This window comes from Myotis yumanensis, unplaced genomic scaffold (assembly GCF_028538775.1).
Source record: "Myotis yumanensis isolate MYYU_CA2020_CCGP unplaced genomic scaffold, mMyoYum1.0.hap1 SCAF_2, whole genome shotgun sequence".
NCBI classification, from domain to species: domain Eukaryota; kingdom Metazoa; phylum Chordata; class Mammalia; order Chiroptera; family Vespertilionidae; genus Myotis; species Myotis yumanensis.
Window position 1 is genome coordinate 114394623 of NW_027223753.1, and position 21510 is coordinate 114416132.

A 21510-nucleotide genomic window follows, 5' to 3' on the forward strand; every position below is an offset into this window, starting at 1 on the left:
AGGAAACAGTGACTCTAAAGGACACACTGGATCAGATGGATTTAATTGATCTAAACATTATAGAACATTTCACTCAAAGCTGCACAGTATATATTCTTCTCAACTACACATGGGTCATTTTCAAAGAGGTCATATGTTAGGACATAAAACAAATCTCTACAAGTTCAAGAAGACTGAAATCATATCAAGCATCTTCTCAGATCACAATGGAATGAAATTAGAAATCAACTATAATAAAACACTCAAAAACATTCAAACACATAGAGGCTAAATAGCATGTTTTTTAAAAAAATTTATTTTTTCTTTTTTAAAAAAATTCTTTATTAGTTAAGGTATTACAAATGTGTCCTTATCCCCCCATTAACCTTCCCTCATGTTCTCATCCCCCTGTTGTCCATGTCCATTGGTTTGGCTTATATGCATGCATACAAGTCCTTTGGTTGATCTGTTCCCCTTACCCCCTCCCTCCCCTACTTTCCCTCTGGGGAGTGATAGTCTGATCGCTGTTTCTCTGTCTTTGGATCTGTCACCGTTTATCAGTCTATGTTGTTCTCTACAATCCACAAATGAGTGAGATCATGTGGTATTTATCTTTCTCTGACTGGCTTATCTCACTTAGCATAATTCTCTCCAGTTCCATCCATGCTGTTGCCAAAGGCAAGAGTTCCTTCTTTTTTTACCACAGCATAGTATTCCATTGTGTAGATGTACCACAGTTTTCTAATCCACTCATCTGCTGATGGGCACTTAGGCTGTTTCCAAATCTTAGTTATGGTGAATTGTGCTGCTATGAACATAGGGGTGCATATATCCTTTCTGATTGGTGTTTCTGGTTTCTTGGGATATATTTCTAGAAGTGGGATCACTGGGTCAAATGGGAGTTCCATTTTTAGTTTTTTGAGGAAGCTCCATACTGTTCTCCACAGTGGCTGCACCAGTCTGCATTCCCACCAGCAGTGCATGAGGGTTCCTTTTTCTCCACATCCTCCCCAACACTTGTTGTTTGTTGATTTGTTGATGATAGCCATTCTGACAGGTGTGAGATGATACCGCATTGTCATTTTGATTTGCATCTCTCATATAATTAGTGACTTTGAGCATATTTTCATATGACTTTTGGCCTTCTGTATGTCCTCTTTCAAAAAGTGTCTATCTAGGTCCCTTGCCCATTTTTTGATTGAATTGTTTATCTTCCTATTGTTAAGTTTCATGGGTTCCCTGTAAATGTTGGATATTAAACCCTTATCGGTGATATCATTGGCAAATATGTTCTCCCATGTAGTGGGTCTTCTTGTTGTTTTGTCGATGGTTTCCTTTGCTGTGCAAAAGCTTTTTATTTTGATGTAGTCCCATTTGTTTATTTTCTCTTTACTTTCCATTGCCCTAGGAGCATTATCAGAGAAGAAATTCCTTCGGCATATGTTTGCGATTTCGCTGCCTGTGGATTCCTCTAGTATTTTTATGGTTTCCCATCTTACATTTAAGTCTTTTATCCATTTTGAGTTTATTTTTGTGTATGGTGCGAGTTGGTGGTCTAGTTTCATCTTTTTGCATGTATCTGTCCAATTTTCCCAACACCATTTACTGAAGACACTGTCTTGACTCTATTGTATGCTCTTGCATCCTTTGTAGAATATTAATTTGGCATAGTGGTTTGGGTCGATTTCTGGGCTCTCTATTCTATTCCATTGATCTATATGTCTGTTCTTGTGCCAGTACCAAGCTGTTTTAAGAACAGTGGCTTTGTAATACAGTTTGATATCTGGTATTGATATCCCACCTACTTTGTTCTTCTTTCTCAGGATTGCTGCAGCTATTCGAGGTCTTTTTTTTATTCCAGATGAATTTTTGGAACATTTGTTCTAGATCTGTGAAATACGCCGTTGGTAATTTAGTGGGGATTGCATTGAATCTATAGATTGCTTTGGGTAGTATGGACATTTTGATGATGTTGATTCTACCAATCCATGAACACGGTATGTTCTTCCATCTGTTTATGTCTTCCTCTATCTCTTTTTTCAGTGTCCTGTAGTTTTTCGAATATAAGTATTTTATCTCCTTAGTTAAGTTTATTCCTAGGTATCTTAATTTCTTTGGTGCGATGGTAAATGTGATTGCTTTTTTAGTCTCACTTTCTGTAAGTTCACTATTGGTGTAAAGAAATGCCATCGATTTCTTGGCATTAATTTTGTATCCTGCTACATTGCTGAATTCATTTATTAAGACTAATAATTTTTTGATGGAGTCTTTAGGGTTCTCTATGTACAGCATCATGTCATCTGCAAATAAGGACAGTTTTACTTCTTCTTTTACTATTTGGATGCCTTTTATTTCTTCTTCTTGTCTGATCACAATGGCTAGTACTTTCAGTACTATGTTGAACAGGAGTGGTGAGAGGGGGCATCTCTGTCTTGTTCCTGTTTTTAGGGGGAATGGTTTTAGTTTTTGTCCATTGATTATGATGTTGGCTGTGTATTTGTCATATATGGCTTTTATTATGTTGAAGTATGATCCTTCTATTCCTACCTTGCTGAGAGTTTTTATCAAGAAAGGGTGTTGAATTTTGTCAAAAGCTTTTTCTGCATCAATTGATATGATTATGTGGTTTTTTTCTCTCAATTTGTTTATGTGATGTGTTATGTTTATTGATTTGCGGATATTGTACCATCCTTGCATCCCTGGGATAAATCCTACTTGGTCATGGTGTATGATCTTTCTGATGTACTGCTGGATCCAATTTGCTAGGATTTTGTTGAGGATTTTGGCATCTATGTTCATGAGGGATATTGGCCTGTAATTCTCTTTCATTGTGTTGTCTTTACCTGGTTTTGGTATTAGGGTGATGCTGGCTTCATAGAATGAGCTTGGAAGTGTTCCTTCCTCTTGTATTTTTTGTAATAGTCTGAGGAGGATAGGTTTTAGTTCTTCCTTGAATGTTTGGTAAAACTCCCCTGTGAAGCCGTCTGGCCCTGGGCTTTTGTTTGCTGGAAGCTTTTTGATGACTGCTTCAATTTCCTCCATAGTTATTGGCCTATTGAGATTTTTAGCTTCTTCCTGATTAAGTTTTGGTAGGTTGTATTTTTCTAGGAATATATCAATTTCCTCCAGGTTGTCTAGTTTGTTGGAGTAGAGTTGTTCATAAATAGCATGTTATTAAACAATGAGTTGGTTACCAATGAGATCAAGCAAGAAATCCAAAACTTCCTGGAAACAAATGATAATGAACACACAACAACCCAAAAATCTCTGGGACACAGCAAAAGCAGTTTGGAGAAGGAAGTTCATAGCACTACAGGCCTACCTCAAAAAAATACAAAAATTATCAATAAGCTATTTAACCCCACAATTTAAAGAGAATAAGAGTTAACAAGAGTAAGTACAACTAAAGAAATAATAAAGATTAGAGCAGGCTAAAAAATACAATACAAAAATCAATGAAACCAAGAGCTAGTTCTTTGAAAAGATAAACAAGACTGATGAACCTTTAGCCAGACTCACCAAGAAACAAAGAGAGAGAGGACCCAAATAAATAAAATCAGAAATGAAAGCAGTAAAGTAACTACTGATAGCACAGAAATACAAAGAATTGTAAGAAAATACTATGAACAACAATATGCCAACAAGCTGGACAATGTGGATGAAATGGACAAATTCCTAAAAAAAATACCATGTTCCAAAACCGAATCAAGAAGAATTAGAAAACCTGAATAGGTCAATAAGAATTGATGAAATTGAAGCAGTAATAAAAAAAACAAACAAAACAAAACAAAAACAAAAACAAAACAAAAAAAACTCCCAGCAAACAAAAGCTCTAGTCTGGAGGGCTTTACAGGGGAGTTTTACCAAACCTTCAAAGAACGACTAACACCTATTATCCTCAAACTATTACAAAAAATACAAGAGGAAGGAACACTTCCAAGCTCTTTTAATGAGGCTAGCATTATCCTAATTCCAAAAGCAGATGAAGACACTACAAAGAAAGAGAATTATAGGCCAATATCCCTGATGAACATAGATGCTAAAATCCTCAAGAAAATATTAGCAAATTGGAACCAGCAATATACTAAAAAAGATCATACACCATGACCAAGTGGGATTTATTCCAGGGGTGCAAGGCTGGTACAATATTTGCAAATCAATAAACATGATACACCACATAAATTAAAATACAAGAATCACATGATCTTATCAATAGATGCAGAAAAAGCATTTGACAAAATCCAACACTCATTTTTTATAAAAACTCTTAGCAAAGTGGGAATAGAGGGATCATACCTCCACATGATAAGGCCATATATGACAAACCTAGAGCCAACATCATACTCAATGGGCAAAAACTAAAACCATTTCCTCTAAGAACAGGAACAAGATAGGATGTTGCTTTCAACCACTCTTATTCAACATAGTACTGGAAATTTTAACCAAGGAGGTAAAAGACTTATACTCAGAAAACTACAGGACACTGAAAAAAGAGGTAGAGGAAGATATAGACAAGTGGAAGAATATACTGTGTTCATGGATTGATAGAAATAACATAATTAAAATGCCCATAGTACCCAAAGCAAAATGTAGATTCCATGCAATCCCTATTAAATTACCAATGGCATATTTCACAGATCTAGAACAAATACTCCAAATATTTATATGGAACCAAAAAAGACCCTGAATAGCCATAGCAATCTTGAGAAAGAAGAACAAAATTGGAGGAATCACAATATCAGATATCAAGTTATATTACAAAGCCATGGTAATCAATACAGCCTGGTATTGGCACAAGAACAAGCATATAGGTGGAACAGATGAAAGACTGTAGATATCAACCCAAGCCAGTACGCCCAATTAATATTTGACAATGGAGGCAAGAGCATACAATGGAGTCAAGACAGTCTCTTCCATAAATGGTGTTGGGAGAATTGGACAGATACATGCAAAAAAAATGAAACTAGACCACCAACTTACACCACACAAATGAATAAACTCAAAATGAATCAAAGACTTAAATGTAAGACATGAAACCATAAAAATCCTAGAAGAAACCGTAGGCAGCAAAATTATAGACATCTCTCATAGCAATATGTTTATGGATACATCTCCCAGGGCAAAGGAAACTAAATAGAAAATAAACAAATGGGACTACATCAAAATAAAAGGCTTCTGCACAACAAAATAAACCATCAACAAACTAAAAAGGGAGTCTACTTTATATGAGAGAATATATTTGGCAATGATACATCTGCTAAAGAATTATTATCCAAAATATATAAGGAACTCATACAACTTAACAAAAGGAAGACAAACAACTCAATTAAAAAATGGGCAAAGGACCTAAATAGACACTTCTTCAAAGTGGACATACAGATGGCCAAAAGACATGAAAAAATACTCAAAATTACTAATCATCAGAGAGATACAAATTCACCTCACACCTGTCAGAATGGCTACCATCAATAAATTAACAAATGACAAGTTCTGGTGAGGATGTGGAGAAAGAGAACCTAGTACACTGCTGGTGAGAATGCAGACTAGTGCAGCCATTATGGAAAACAGTATGGCGTTTCCTCAAAAACTTAAATATAGAACTGCAATTTGACCCAGTGACTCCACTTCTAGGAATATACCATAAGAGTTCCAAAACACCAACCAGAAAGAATATATGCACCCCTATGTTCATAGCAGTGTTACTTACAATAGCTAAGATCTAGAAACAGCTCAAGTGCCCATCAGTAGATGAGTGGATAAAAATGCTGTGATAGTATAAAAAAAAAAAGTTGTACATTTACACCATGGAATACTATGGAGCCGTAAAAAAGAAGAATCTCTTATCCTTTGAGATAGCCTGGAGGAACCTGGAGAATATTATGCTAAGTGAAATAAGCCAGTCAGTGAAAGATGAGTATCACATGATCTCACTCATATGTGGAATCTAATGAACAAAGTAAACTGATGTAGAAAATAGATCTAGAGCAGTGGTTCTTAACCTTCTGGCCCTTTAAATACAGTTCCTCATGTTGTGACCCAACCATAAAATTATTTTCATTGCTACTTCATAACTGTAATGTTGCTACTGTTATGAATCGTAATGTAAATATCTGATATGCAGGATGGTCTTAGGCAACCCCTGTGAAAGGGTCGTTCGACCGCCAAAGGGGTCTCGACCCACAGGTTGAGAACCGCTGATCTAGAGACATAGAAGCATGGAACAGACTGTGGAATCTCAGAGGGAAGGTGGGGGTGGATGGGTGGGAGGGAAGAGAACTTGTATGCATATATGCATAACTCATTGACACAGACAATAGAGGTGAACACCTGGGTCACGGGACGGGACATGGTAGAAGGCATCATGGAGGAAAAGGGGGGACATATGCAATACTTTCAACAATAAATATTTAATTAAAACACAAAATGTTTCTGCTCCTTTCTAGTAATAGAATACTGTATGGATGCATATTTTATTTGATTATAATCATATTTTGCAGATGCCATTTTTTTCTGCATCTCTTAAGTACTATTCTGTCTACTTGATGTCTGCTATTCTATAAAAGATTTTTCAGGTAGACAGGTGCTTGGGGAGGGGTGTTAAAGTTCAAAACAATGAACTAATCCACTAGTATCATTTCCTCCACCTACTCCAGGGCAGTACTGGAAATGGGGAAAGCAGCTATCAACACAACAGCAACATGGAATAAATCTAGAAGTTTAAACACACAGTATTGCACTGATGAGAAACCAATCAGAACAATCGACAATTGCCCAGCGGGAGGAGGCTTTTCAGTCTCCCAGTGGAGCTAGAGATGGCAAGGACTGCTGCTGGAGAAAGAATAAGCTTCAGAGGTAACACACTTTTTATGTGGAGCATCTGAAATAATTTTAAATATATTTTAGGCATTTTGTCCAATAGAAATACAAACACTGGTACAGTATAAATCTTCAAATCACCAAAAGGTTCTATGACTTTAAGTGAAATGACCTATAACAAAATTGATTTTACCACTGGCTATTGATATGCAAGAAGCAAGTTCTTACATATGTAATACTTTCAACAATAAAGATTTAATATCATCAACATTATAATGAAATGACATTATTCAAGGACCTGCTGTATAAAAACATCAGTGCACAAAGATTTTCATTAAGGCGTTATTTGCTGTTGGGAAGAACTCAAGGAACCAAACCAAACCAAACCAACCAAACCAAAACAACCTTGAAATACCTAGCAATCAGATTTGTTACATAAGTCACAATAACTGTACATATGGGAATACTGTGCAGTCATTCAGATGATTAGAGCAATCTTCCCTAACATGGGAAAATGTTCAATAAAAAAATTAAAGAAGAAATAAAATTGCTGTTATTTATAGGAAATATAATTGTCTAATAGGCTTTCAAGGGACAAACTAATAGCATGAATAAGAGGGTTAGAGATAGAAGATTAACACATAGAAATAAACAGTTTTCTTATGCAGTGACATAACCAATTAGAAAATATAATAGGAAAAAAAATGCCAATTGTTATGTTGATAAAAAGACTAAAAAGTACCTAGGAATAAATTAATAAGAGCTGCATGTGAGCCCTAACCGGTTTGGCTCAGTGGATAGAGTGTTGGCCTGAGGACTGAAGGGTCCCAGGTTTGATTCTGGTCTAGGGCATGTACCTTGGTTGCGGGCACATCCCCAGTAGGGAGTGTGAAGGAGGCAGCTGATCAATGTTTCTAACTCTCTATCCCTCCCCCTTGCTCTCTGTAAAAAATCAATAAAATATATTTTTTTTAAAAAAGCTGCATGTGAGTCCTATATGAAAAAAAAACTACAAAAGAAGATTCATTTTAAAAATGGACAGGTACACTAATCAAACACTGTTAATCAAACAAGGAGAAATTAGAGGTGGCTGCAGTGTCTTGTCCGATGTAAGCAAACTGAAACCTAAGCCAGAGTCAATTCCTGTAAGAAGAATAGCCAATCACAAACAGCCAACTAGGCTTCCCCAAATACTGTAAGCACTGTTGCTGTAGCCAATCAAATAATTTCCTTGCTTTGCTCCTCTGTCTCCTCTATAAAAACCTCTCCCATAGCTCTTGTCAATGTAGGGTTCCTAAACACTTCTGGTCTGATGCTGCACAATCTGAGTGAACATTTACTCAAATAAACACTTAAACATTTGAAAATGCCTCAGTTTATCTTTTAACATGCCAACCCAGGTCAAAGGATCAACTTTTCAAATTCCAATGAAAAATCTAATCAAAATTACATTGACCACATAGATTAATTTGGTAATAATTAATGTTTTTAAAATATTTTTACACTAGGTTGTGTCACTCTTCTGTTCAAACCCTCTAGTGATTTCCCACTTCATTCCCACTGAAAAAGATTTGGTCCTCATTATCTCTTTGACCTTGTCCCCTAAGATTCTCCTCCTTACTTGTTCCACTGCAGCCACACAGGATGCCTCTTTATTCTAGAAGGAGGCACTTCCTATTTCCTGTGCCTGGAACACTCTCCCCCCAGAGATGGAGATGGCTCATGCTCTCACCTATTTGAGGTCTTTTTTTTTTTTTTTTTTTTTTTTTTTAAATAGGTCTTTGAACAAATATTTCAGCTTCTCAGTGAAGATTTCCCTGAACACCCTGTATACTGTAAGATTGCATCCTTCCTGCCCAACATTTTCCATCCCTTTACCTGCTTGATTTTTCTCCTTAGCACTTACCTAATGTATTATATATTTACTTATTTTATTATTATTTATCTCACCATTACCTCCACTTCCCACACTCTAATAGAAGATCACTGAGACAAGGGTTTTGTTTTTTTTGTTCACTGTTGTTTCCCTGGAACAGGGTTGGGCCTATGATAGGTGCTTTGGCATATGGTAGGTGCTCAAAAAGCACCTGATGAATAAGTGATATAACACAAAACAAATATAAAACTTGAAAGGAAAGACTATTCATAAAGATTACTTCTTTTTAAAAAATGTATTTTTATTGATTTCAGAGAGGAAGGAAGAGGGAGAGAAATAGAAATGTCAATGATGAGAGAGATTCATTGATAGGCTGCCTTCTGCACACCCCCTACTGGGGATCAAGCCTGCAACCCAAGCACATGCCCTGACTGGGAATTGAACTGTAACCTCCTGGTTCCTAGGTCAACGCTCAATCACTGAGCCACACCAGCTGGGCAAAAAGATTAATTCTGAGGAGTATATTGGGATAACTTAAAATTTCAATTTTTTTTTCACTCTTTATTTTTTTTATTTTTATTTATTTATTTATTTAATTTTTCGCTAAAAGTATTACAAAGGGTATTACATAAGTGTCCTTCCCTCCCCCACCCCCCCCGCCCTTGACAAACCCCTGCCCTCCCTTACCCCCCAGTGTCTTATGTCCATTAGTTATGCTTATAAGGATGCATACAAGTCCTTCGGTTGATCTCTTACTCCCTTCCCTCCTGTCCCCCAACCCTCCCTGGCCTTCCCACTGCAGTTTGACAATCAGTTTGAGGCAGCTCTGCCTCTGTATCTATTATTGTTCAAAAGTTTGTAATGGTCTTTATTATCCAGGAATGGGTGAGATCATGTGGTATTTTTCCTTCATTGACTGGCTTGTTTCACTTAGCATAATGCTCTCCAGTTCCATCCATGCTGTTGCAAATGGTAAGAGTTCCTTCTTTTTTTACAGCAGCATAGTATTCCATCGTGTAGATGTACCACTGTTTTCTAATCCATTCATCTACTGATGGGCACTTAGGCTGTTTCCAGATCTTAGCTATGGTGAATTGTGCTGCTATGAACATAGGGGTGCATATATCCTTTCTGATTGGTGTTTCTGGTTTCTTGGGATATATTCCTAGAAGTGGGATCACAGGGTCAAATGGGAGTTCCATTTCCAATTTTTTGAGGAAACTCCATACTGTCTTCCATAGTGGCTGCACCAGTCTGCATTCCCACCAGCAGTGCACAAGTGTTCCTTTTTCTCCACATCCTCTCCAGCACTTGTCGTTTGTTGATTTGTTGATGATGGCCATTCTGACAGGTGTGAGATGGTACCTCATTGTTGTTTTGATTTGCATCTCTCGGATGATTAGTGACTTTGAGTATGTTTTCATATGTCTCTTGGCTTTCTGAATGTCCTCTTTTGAAAGATGTCTATTTAGCTCCTTTGCCCATTTTTTGATTGGATTGTTTATCTTCTTTTTGTTAAGTTGTATGAGTTCCCTATAAATTTTGGAGATTAGGCCCTTATCAGATATGACGTTGGCAAATATGTTTTCCCACGAAGTGGGTTTTCTTGTTGTTTTGTTGATGGTTTCTTTTGCTGTGCAGAAGCTTTTTATTTTGATGTAGTCCCATTTGTTCATTTTCTCTTTAGTTTCAACTGCCCTAGGAGCTGTATCAGTGAAGAAATTGCTTTGGCATATGTCTGAGATTTTGTTGCCTTTGTATTCTTCTAGAATTTTTATGGTTTCCTGTCGTACATTTAAGTCCTTTATCCATTTTGAGTTTATTCTTGTGTATGGTGTAAGTTGGTGGTCTAGTTTCATTTTCTTGCATATATCTGTCCAATTTTCCCAACACCATTTATTGAAGAGACTATCTTGGCTCCATTGTATGTTCATGCCTCCTTTGTCAAAAATTAATTGAGCATATTGGTTCGGGCTAATTTCTGGACTCTCTATTCTATTCCACTGATCTATATCTCTGTTCTTGTGCCAGTACCAGGCAGTTTTGAGAACAGTGGCTTTGTAATACAGCTTGATATCTGGCATTGAGATCCCACCTACTTTGTTTTTTCTCAGGATCGCTGCAGCTATTCGGGGTCTTTTTTTATTCCAGATGAATTTTTGGAGAGTTCGTTCTAGATCTTTGAAGAAGGCCATTGGTATTTTAATGGGAAGTGCGTTGAATTTATAGATTGCTTTGGGTAGTATGGACATTTTAATGATGTTGATTCTACCAATCCAAGAACATGGCATGTTCTTCCATCTCTTTATGTCTTCCTCTATCTCTTTTTTCAACGTCCTGTAGTTTTCTGAGTAGAGGTCTTTTACCTCTTTAGTTAAGTTTATTCCTAGGTATCTTAATTTTTTTGGTGCGATGGTAAATGGGATTGTTTTTATAATCTCTCTTTCTGAAAGTTCACTATTGGTGTATAGAAATGCCTCGGATTTCTTGGGGTTAATCTTGTATCCTGCTACATTGCCAAATTCATGTATTAAGTCTAGTAGTTTTTTGATGGAGTCTCTAGGGTTTTGTATGTATAATATCATGTCATCTGCAAATAAGGACAGTTTTACTTCCTCTTTTCCAATTTGGATGCCTTTTATTTCTTCTTCTTGTCTAATTGCAATGGCTAATACTTCCAGGACTATGTTGAACAGGAGTGGTGAGAGTGGGCATCCCTGTCTTGTTCCTGTTCTTAGGGGAAATGGTGTTAGTTTTTGACCATTGAGTATGATGTTGGCTGTGGGCCTGTCATATATGGCTTTTATTATGTTGAGGTATGATCCTTCTATTCCCACTTTGCTGAGAGTTTTTATCAAAAATAGGTGTTGGATTTTGTCGAATGCTTTTTCTGCATCAATTGATATGACCATGTGGTTTTTTTCTTTCAATTTGTTTATGTGATGTATTACGTTTATTGATTTACGGATGTTGTACCATCCTTGCATCCCTGAGATAAATCCTACTTGGTCATGGTGTATGATCCTTCTGATGTACTGCTGGATCCGATTTGCTAAGATTTTGTTGAGGATTTTGGCATCTATGTTCATGAGGGATATTGGCCTGTAATTCTTTCATTGTGTTGTCTTTACCTGGTTTTGGTATTAGGGTGATGCTAGCTTCATAGAATGTGTTTGGAAGTGTTCCATCCTCTTGAACTTTTTGTAGTAATCTGAGGAGGATAGGTTTTAGTTCTTCCTTGAAAGTTTGGTAAAACTCCCCTGAGAAGCCGTCTGGTCCTGGGCTTTTGTTTGCTGGAAGCTTTTTGATAATTGCTTCAATTTCTTCCATAGTTATTGGCCTATTGAGATTTTTAGCTTCTTCCTGATTGAGTTTTGGAATGTTGTATTTTTCTAGGAATTTGTCCATTTCCTCCAGGTTGTCTAGTTTGTTGGAGTAGAGTTGTCCGTAGTATTGTTTAACAATCATTTGTATTTCTGTGGGGTCTGTTGTTATTTCGCCTCTATCATTTCTGATTTGGTTTATTTGGGACCTCTCTCTTTGCTTCTTGGTGAGCCTGGCTAGGGGTTTGTCAATCTTGTTTATCCTTTCAAAGAACCAGCTCTTGGTTTCATTGATTTTCTGTATTGTTTTTTTGGTCTCTATTTCATTGATTTCTGCTCTAATCTTTATTATCTCCTTCTGCTCACTCTGGGGTTTTCTTGTTGCTCTCTTTCTAATTCTTTGAGTTGTAGAGTTAGATGATTAACTACCATTTTTTCTTGTTTTTTGAGATAGGCCTGTAGAGCTATAAACTTCCCTCTCAGGACTGCTTTCATTGTGTCCCATAGGTTTTGGATTGTTGTGTTTTCATTGTCATTAGTGTCCAGGATGTTTTTAATTTCTTCTTTGATGTCATTGGTAACCCAATCAATATTTAATAACATGCTATTCAGCTTCCAAGTGTTTGAGTATTTTGTGTTGTTTTTATTGTAGTTTATTTCTAATATTATGCCATCGTGGTCTGAGAAGATGCTTTTTATGATTTCAATCTTCTTGAATTTGTGGAGACTTTGCTTGTGACCCAATATGTGGTCTATTTTTGAATATGTCCCATGAGCACCTGAGAAGAATGTATATTCCATGGCTTTGGGGTGAAGTGTTCTGAAGATGTCAATTAAGTCCATCTGATCTAGTGAGTCATTTAGGATTGCTGTTTCTTTGCTGAGTTTTTGTCTAGCGGATTTATCCAGTGATGTCAGTGGTGTATTAAAGTCCCCTACTATGATTGTATTGTTGTCGATCTCTCCCCTGATATCTTCCAGGAGTTTTCTTATGTATGTGGGTGCTCCTGCCTTGGGTGCATATATGTTTATCAGGGTTATATCCTCTTGTTGTATTGATCCCTTTAGTATTATGAAGTGGCCTTCCTTATCTCTGGTTATGGCCTTCACTTTGAGGTCTATTTTGTCAGATATAAGTATTGCTACCCCAGCTTTTTTTTCATTTCCATTTGCCTGAAAGATATTTTTTCCATCCCTTCACTTTCAGTCTGTGTGAGTCCCTTCTAATGAGGTGGGTCTCTTGTAGACAGCAAATGTATGGGTCATGTTTTTTTAATCCATTCAGCCACTCGATGTCTTTTGATTGGACCATTTAGTCCATTTACATTTAAAGTTATTATTGAAAGGTACTTGTTTGTAGCCATTTCTATTTTTTTGTGGCTGCTTTCTTTCTGGGCTTTTTATTTCTTCTTTTTTACACCAGTCCCTTTAGCATTTCTTGCATTGCTGGCTTGGTGGTGATGAACTCCCTTAGCCTTTTTTTGTCTGTGAAGCTTCTTATTTTCCCTTCAATTTTGAATGATAGCCTTGCTGGATAGAGTATTCTTGGGTTCAGTCCTTTGCTTTGCATCACTTTGTAAATTTCCGTCCATTCTTTTCTGGCCTGATGTGTTTCTGTTGAGAAATCGTTTGATAATCTGATGGGGGATCCTTTGTAGGTAACTCTCTGTTTCTCTCTTGCAGCCTTTAAGATGCTCTCTTTGTCTTGTACATTTGCCATCGTTATTATGATGTGTCTTGGTGTTGGTCTTTTGGGGTTCATCTTGCCTGGGACTCTCTGTACATGTGTAACTTTTTTCTTCCCCTTATCTGGGAAGTTTTCTGTCATTATTTCTTCAAATAGATTTTCTAATCCTTGCTGCTCTTCTTGTCCTTCTTGCAGCCCTATTATGCATATGTTACTTCGTTTCATGTTGTCCCGAAGCTTCCTTAGGCTCTCCTCCTGTTTTTTAATTTTTTTCTCCAGTTGCTGTTCAGATTGAGCTTGTTTCTCTGCCTTATCTTCTAACTCACTAATTCGGTCTTCTGCTTCTTCTAGTCTGCTGTTGAAACTTTCCATGGTGTTTTTGATTGTAGCTATATCACTTTTCATTTCTTCCTGATTCTTGCATAGGTTGTTGATTTTCTCATCCATCCGGTGAATGAATTGTACAACCATTATTCTGAATTCTTTTTCTGTCATGTTGCACGCTTCAACTTCATTAATTTCCTTTCTTGGTGATTCCTCATTGTCTTTCCTCTGGGTGTTGTGTCGTCTCTTCATTCTGATTATCTCCTGATGGTTCAAAGGTCGAGTTGCGTGGGCCTGGGCCGTGTGCAGTGGGAGGCTCCCACCACCCTAGTGTCACTGAGGAGCTCTGACACTAAGATGTGTGGTTGTTGTTGGTTGGTGGGAACCAGGCTCGCTCTGTGTCAGTGTTGCCAACACTCAATGTGGCCTCGCATGTGCCCTTAGAATTAAGGACCCTGCCTGCACTGTGCTGAAATAGAGGCCCCCCTGGAGCGTGTTGAAAACCAGAGCAGAGCCCCCTAGCTTGTGCCAGGAGTCAGAGTTCCCCAAGAGTCCAGTATCAGAGTCTCTGTTGCTTCGCGCGACCTCACCTTGAGAATCAGGGTCCCTGTGTGCCCTTGCACCAGGAATTGGATTCACTGGCTCTTAGTATGAATGCACAGGAAATCAGGATCTCAAGCGCAGGTGATAAGAAACACAGTCAAGTCACTGGTGCTTGGTGCTGCCTCCTGCCCTGAGAAACAGGGTCCCTGGGCCTGTGCTAGGCGGACAAACTCCCGTTCGCGCGATTGCTCCCAGTCCAGGGCTCCAATGCCAGCAGTGCGCGCAGGATTAGTTCCTGGTGCTGTGCGCGCTTATGCTCCCAGCCCAGGGCTCCGAAGCCCACAGTGCGCGTAGGATCAGTTCCAAGGTGCTCGCACACTTCCAGGCCAAAGTTCCTGTAGCGCTGAGGCCCCGGCAAGGGGTAGGTCTATCAGTTAGTTACTCTGGCGCTGCCCGTGAGCCTGGGGGAAAGGGGGATGGGCTCTGGTACTCACGGATCTGCCGCAGGGATTTCTGAACTTTTGGTGTCCGAAGGTCTGTAGCTGTGGTCGCAGGTCTCTGTCCCCAGTAGCTGCAGGGTCCTGGTATGCTTCTGAGATCAGACTGGGTGGTGCTGAGGCCAGGATCCTAGTCTCAAGCAGCTCTGTTTCCCAAGATGGCGTGGTCGCTGTGCCTTTGCTGGCCGCCCAGGAGTTTCTGCGCCAGGAGCGGGACTCCGCCGCCTAAGACTGCCGGGTTTAGCAGCCCCTTAGAAGACCTGCAGAGTCTAACTGTCCCTAGCTCATACACACTCACCACACACGTCCACACACGCCTCTATCACTTCCTTGCACTCTCACACTCTCTCCCTCCCTACCTTCCTGCTGGTCGCCATTTTAAAGAGCCTCAAAATTTCAATTTTTACATTATATATTTAATGGTTTGACATTTAAAAAACAGTATGTATATGTTCTATATTAAAAATAAAGATATGTATCAAAATATAATGGCAGATTATTACTTGCTGTGAACATAAACACTACTGATAGGGGGATTTATAATCTGGTAGATAGAGCACCTGAATTAATCTGAAAAATAATCATATTTTAAATCTTAGAACACATATACTTATGTGAATAGGGGGTTTTACTTAAGTTTCCTTTTCAAGGCCTATGCGAAGCGATTGAAGGAGGTGACTCAGCTGTGAATCCAGCAAGTAGAACCAATAAGCAGGGTCAGACTGACCCACCAGGAGTCAAAACATCATCTCATCACCTGGTAACTAAGGACAATAGCTGACGTCTGCGGACCTTCAGGGCATTCCATTCTCAGCCTCATGCTAGCCCAGTGGTTCCCAACCTTTTTTAGATATGCCCCATCTAAGCATCTCTAAAATCCTGATGCCCCCGTTTCATGTAATTCTTACTAGAGGCCCGGTGCATGAAATTCATGCATGGGTGAGGCCCCTAGGCCTGGCTGGCTATCGAAGCATGAGTGTCTGGCATGGAAGGGCAGGTCCCAGCTGACCTCTGGGCCCTAAGCAGCACCTGGGCCCCTTGGCCCCCGATGAGTCATGGTGCCCAAGTCCTCACGTGGAGAAGCGGTGATCACAGCTGGGCCGGGGAGCAGCATGGGCCTCTGGGCCATCCAGTGGCACCGCATGGAAGCCAGGAGGGCACCGTGAACCCACGGGGAGCTGACCAGCCCCTGTAGTCCCTGCGGCTGTGGCCCGGCTCACCCAAAAGAGGCCTTGTAGATGTGGGGCAGGCTCCTCCCGGGCACCTGGCACCTGAGTGACTGCTGCCAGTGCCTTGTTGCTGATGCCCACCATGTTCTGTGCCACCCATTAGTGGTCGGTGCATGTCATAGTGAGTGGTCAAACTTCCGGTCTCTTGGTTGAACAACCACCCAAGGGGACAATTTGCATATTAGGCTTTTATTATATAGGATTATTAAAAAAATGAGCTCCTATTCATGTGGAGGAAGCCTAAAAGGCCATTAACTTGGTCTAAACAAGCTCCCAAAGAACGTGGCATCCATGAAAGAGAAAAATAAAAGAAGGAAAGGACAGTTGAAGTACTGAGGAAGAAATCACTAAGAAATTGTTAAAAAAATAATATGAAGTGTTATGAAAAAATAGCACATAAAGTTCAAAACATATAGGAGAACTGAAATGCATAAATACGTGACAATATATATTTATATACTATATATGAGGCCTCTAGATCCATAGAAATGCAAAAAAAATCACTGTTAATAACTTATTCTTGAATTGCCCCCCCTTAAAAATCAAATTGTCCACCTGTGCAATTTGGGTGTGTGCCCCACATTGGAACCACTGCTCTAACCCCTTCCCCTTTATAATCCTGTCCCCTGAACTTTGTGTAAGACAGGATGTGAATGCTTATAAGCACCCTGTCTTCTTGGTTGGCTGGCCTTCTCAATAAATGCCTTATATGATTCAACCCTGCCTTCGTTATTGGACGTAGTGACAGGCAGCCAGAGCCCACCAGGGGTTTACTAGTAACACTACTATTCTTAAAGACGAAGTGCCAAGGAATTTAAACATTTAACCTCATTTTGGTCTACATAACGGCCTTGTGACAGTAGCAGTATTATTGCCCGCATGTGAGGAAACTGAGACTGAATGACGTGAAGCAGCTTGCCCAGTCATCACAATGTTAGTGCTGGGGCTGGGGTTCAAACCTGGACTTACCAATTGCCTATACAGCTCTTCCCAATGTGCCATCCATCACCCAGCAAAAGCTAACAAATCAAACTACTCACTAGGCTTCTTTTTGCTGGACATCTCTTGAAGCCAACTTTCTTCTGTTTGGACGGACATTGGAATTCCTGGATATAAACCATAATAACTTGTCCTGAAATTTAGACAAAACATTATTTTTGAATATACCTATATAGTCATTATCAGTTCTTCTAAATATAGTGCATTTAACAATCAAATAACAAGTGTACTAGTACATAGAAGATCCTAAATTCTATTTTCTTCGAAATATTTTCTTCCATTTTTATCTCTACAGTAAGTCAGGCACAGTGTGTTTGCATGGTATCTGCTCTTTAGCAAGTACTCATTTCTAAATCCTGGAGGCTCCCATATTACCTTCCTTAGGGACTAAATTACTACCATTCTGTGAGTGTGTGCTGATGGTGGTGGCAGTGATGGTGAGTGTGCTTAAACATTTCCTTGAATTTAAATGAGAACTCTTTTTAGAAGGCTGAAGCTATATGCATTGTAATAAAAAAAATCTGCATTCTTTCTACAAGTAGTTTAATCAGTTACTTGAGTTATTGACATGATAGAAAGGCAGGAATTTATTGACTTTTACTAGTTAAAATGACTGTTACTGGTAACAAGTACATGATAACTTGTTTTTCAAGTTCCTTTGCATCTTTGAATTTCATTTTCTTGTAATCATTTCCGGCATCTTCCCAAATTATCAAACAAAATTTTTCCAAATAATTTAGTCAATTTCAGAACTGTCCCTTTTTCCATGTTTCTCTGTTTTCCTGTGTCTCCACCTTCCTGTTTTGATGCTTTGTTCATTGGTACTTTGTAGCAGTGGGGTGTTTTGTTTTAATTCTGAAATGACTGCACCTTGCAATGGGTGAAGAACTCCTCTGCCGAAGCTACCTGTGCAAGTCTGTTTATCTAACTTTCTGGAGAAATAAGTTATAGGGACCAAGAGTACAGGCACATTGAAGAGCAATCCCTAGACAACATTTCAAGTTTGCCCCCCCCCACCCCCCGCCCCGGCCCCCGCCAAAATGCAATGGTTAACAAAAGCAGTGTATTATTTATTTAGGTCTCTCTGTTTTCCTTAAACCAACACCAAAGATTGTTTCTGAAATCCTGTGTCAAGATGGCAGATGACCAAGGATAATAACAAAATCAACATTTTCTGAGAACTTACTACAGTATGTAGTAGTACATACATAGTATTTGCTTTCTCACATTATTTATCTTTGCAAAAAACAATCAAGGCAGGTATCCCTTTCTACAGGCAAGGCAATCGAGGCTAAAGGGAACCTCTCAGAAATTATGTGTGGCAAAGGCAGGTGGGGGCCCAGACCTGTTTGGCTCCCAAACCTGTGTTACTCCACATTTACCTACTCCCAAAGCTTGCCTCATTTTCAACCTGAATAGTAATAGGGCCATTAAACATAGAACTTGAGCCAATATTGGTGGCATTTTTATGGCTTTTGAGGACAGATTTCCTTAAAAACATACCTCACCAAGTTCACCAGATAATGATTTGAAATATGAAGAAGCATTTTCTCAGGAAGATTTATGAGAGGAAATTAAGATTTGATCTGAAAAAGAGCTTCCCATGTAGAGAGTCCAGGTCAAGAGGGCATCTGAGCACATGGTTTGGCCCTTCCTTTCTGAGATACCAAACACTTAAAAGCAAACAAGAAATAGCCCTGGAAAGCTGTCATCAAGGAGACAATATTGAAGAAGTCCTTATAAAAAAGAAAGTAAGCCCTAACTGGTTTGGATCAGTGGATAGAGCATCAGCCTGCGGACTCAAGGGTCCCAGGTTCGATTCCAGTCAAGGGCATGTACCTTGGTTGCGGAAATATCCCCAGTAGGGAGTGTGCAGGAGGCAGCTGATCGATGTTTCTCTCTCATCGATGTTTCTAACTCTCTATCCCTCTCCATTCCTCTCTGTAAAAAATCAATAAAATATATTTTTAAAAAAAGAAAGTAAGTGGCCTCAGGTTGATGGAAAAGCAGAACAGGGAGCACCACAGCTCAAGACAAGAGAGTTTCGTTCTGAAGGGAATTTCCAAGGAGCTCCCAGCTCTGACTCAACAAAATGCAGACATAGGGCTGGGGCCTGTCATTCAAGTTCAAGGAGTGAACTTGGAAGAGCTTCCAGACAGACTCCTTCTTTCCCCTTGTACAGAGCATTTGGCAGGAGTCGCTTTTATTCCAGATGAAGCCCAAAGAACTGCTTTCTAGAAAATGTGAGCAGCTTGCCTGAGGGATTTAGGTCTAAAAGAGAAGCAGAGCACAGTAAGAGGTTCTTGAGGATCTGCTCAGCAGGCCTTAGTGAAGGAAAGGCGCATTCTATCTAGAGAGAACTGCAGCCACACAGTCAAGTGTCCTTATCCTAACTCTAGCAATAGCAGGGTTGCCCACCTCGCCTGCTCCCTGCTGACACTTCCTGGAAACTGGCTCTGACATATGTCACCCACCTACATAGGACTCATAGTCAAACTCCCCTCTGCATACCTTGTCAGAAAACAGAACTACTCAGGCCCTGGCAGGGTAGCTCAGTTGGTTGGAGCATCACCCAGATGTGCCAGGGTTGTAGGTTTAATCCCTTGCCAGAGCATGTACAGGAATCAGCCAATGAATGCATAAATAGGTGGAACTACAAATCAATGATTCTCTCTCTCTCTCTCTCTCTCTCTCTCTCTCAATATATCCTATCTAATAAAAGAGAAACATGGTAATTAGCCATACTTCCATTACCCTTCCCATTGGCTAATCAGGGAGATATGCAAATTAACTGCCAACCAAGATGGCGGCTGGCAGCCAGGCAGCTGACACGAATAGGGAGGCTTGCTTGCTTCAGTGTTGGAGGAAGCCAAGCTTCCCCGCCTGCCTTGCCAGCCTCTGAGCTGCAACTCTAAGAAACATTGTAACAAATATAGAAGCTAAACCAAACCCCAGAAACCTGCTTTAGTCAGCCAGGCTTCAGCCAGCAGGACTGCAACATTGTTTCAAATACAGAAGGTAAACAAAAGCCAGAAACCTGCTTTCAGCAGCTGAGGCCTCAGAGCTGGAGTCGATCCTAAGAGCTAAAGCTGGCCCAGAATAAAAATAAAGAAAAAAAGGAGTGGTTGGGAGCTTCAGTCACCCGCCAGACTGAAAACGGCCCTCAGCCCCTCACCCAGACTGGCCAGGCACCCCAGTGGGGACCCCCACCCTGATCCAGGACACCCTTCAGGGCAAACCAGCCGGCCCCCACCCATGCACCAGGCCTCTATCCTATATAGTAAAAGGGTAATATGCCTCCCAGCACTGGGATCAGCGGAGCAGCAAGGCCTCCCGGCACCAGGATCAGCGTGACAGGGGGCAGCGCCCAAACCCCCTGATCGCCCTGCGGCTCTGTGTATGACAGGGGGCGGGGCCACAACCTTCCTATCCGCCCTGCTCTGTTCATGACAGGGGGAGGCGCCCCAACCCCCTGATCAGCCCTGCTCTGTGCCTGATAGGGGGGAGCTTTCCAACCCCCTGATCGCCCTGTGGCTCTGTGTGTGACGGGGTGGAGCCACAACCTCCCCATCAGCCCTGCCCTGAGTGTGACAGGGGGGAGTGCCCCAACCCCCTGATCGGCCCTGCTCTGTGCCTGATAGGGGGGAGCTCCCCAACCCCCTGATTGCCCTGTGGCTCTGTGTGTGACAGGGTGCGGCGCCCCAATCCCCTGATCAGCCCTGCTCTGTGTGTGACAGGGTGCGGCACCCCAACCCCCCCCCCACGGGCCCTGCTCTGTGTGTGACGGGGTAGAGCCATAACCTCCCCATTGGCCCTGCCCTGAGTGTGACAGTGGAGGCACCCCAAACCCCTGATCTGCTCTGCTCTGTGTGTGACAGGGGGCGGTGCCCCAACTCCCCTATCGGCCATACTCTGTGAGTGACAGGGGGGAGCTCCTCAACCCCCTGATCAGCCCTGCTCTGTGTGTGACAGAGTACGGAGCCCCAACCCCCCTGATTGGCCCTGCTCTGTGCATGACAGGGTATGGAGCCCCAACCCCCCTGATGGGCCCTGCTCTGTGCGTGACAGGGGGCGGTGCCCCAACCCCCCAATCGGCCCTATCCTGAGCGTGACTAGGGGTGGCATCGCAACCTCCCGATCCTTCCTTCTCTGTGCATGACAGGGGGCAGCGCCTCAACTCCCCAATCGACCCTGCTCTGAGCCTGACCAGGGGCTGCACCTAGGGATTGGGCCTGCC

General features: G+C 40.8%; 1 protein-coding gene across 1 annotated transcript in view; it reads right to left on the minus strand.

The window, feature by feature from the left end:
- Positions 1-21510, minus strand: part of ERICH6 (glutamate rich 6) — an 88781-nt gene that overhangs the window by 62580 nt on the left and 4691 nt on the right. Inside the window, exon 3 of the mRNA XM_070403750.1 lies at positions 17315-17406. Within this exon, the coding sequence (XP_070259851.1) occupies positions 17315-17406 (92 nt within the window). The remainder of the gene's footprint in view (positions 1-17314; positions 17407-21510) is intronic.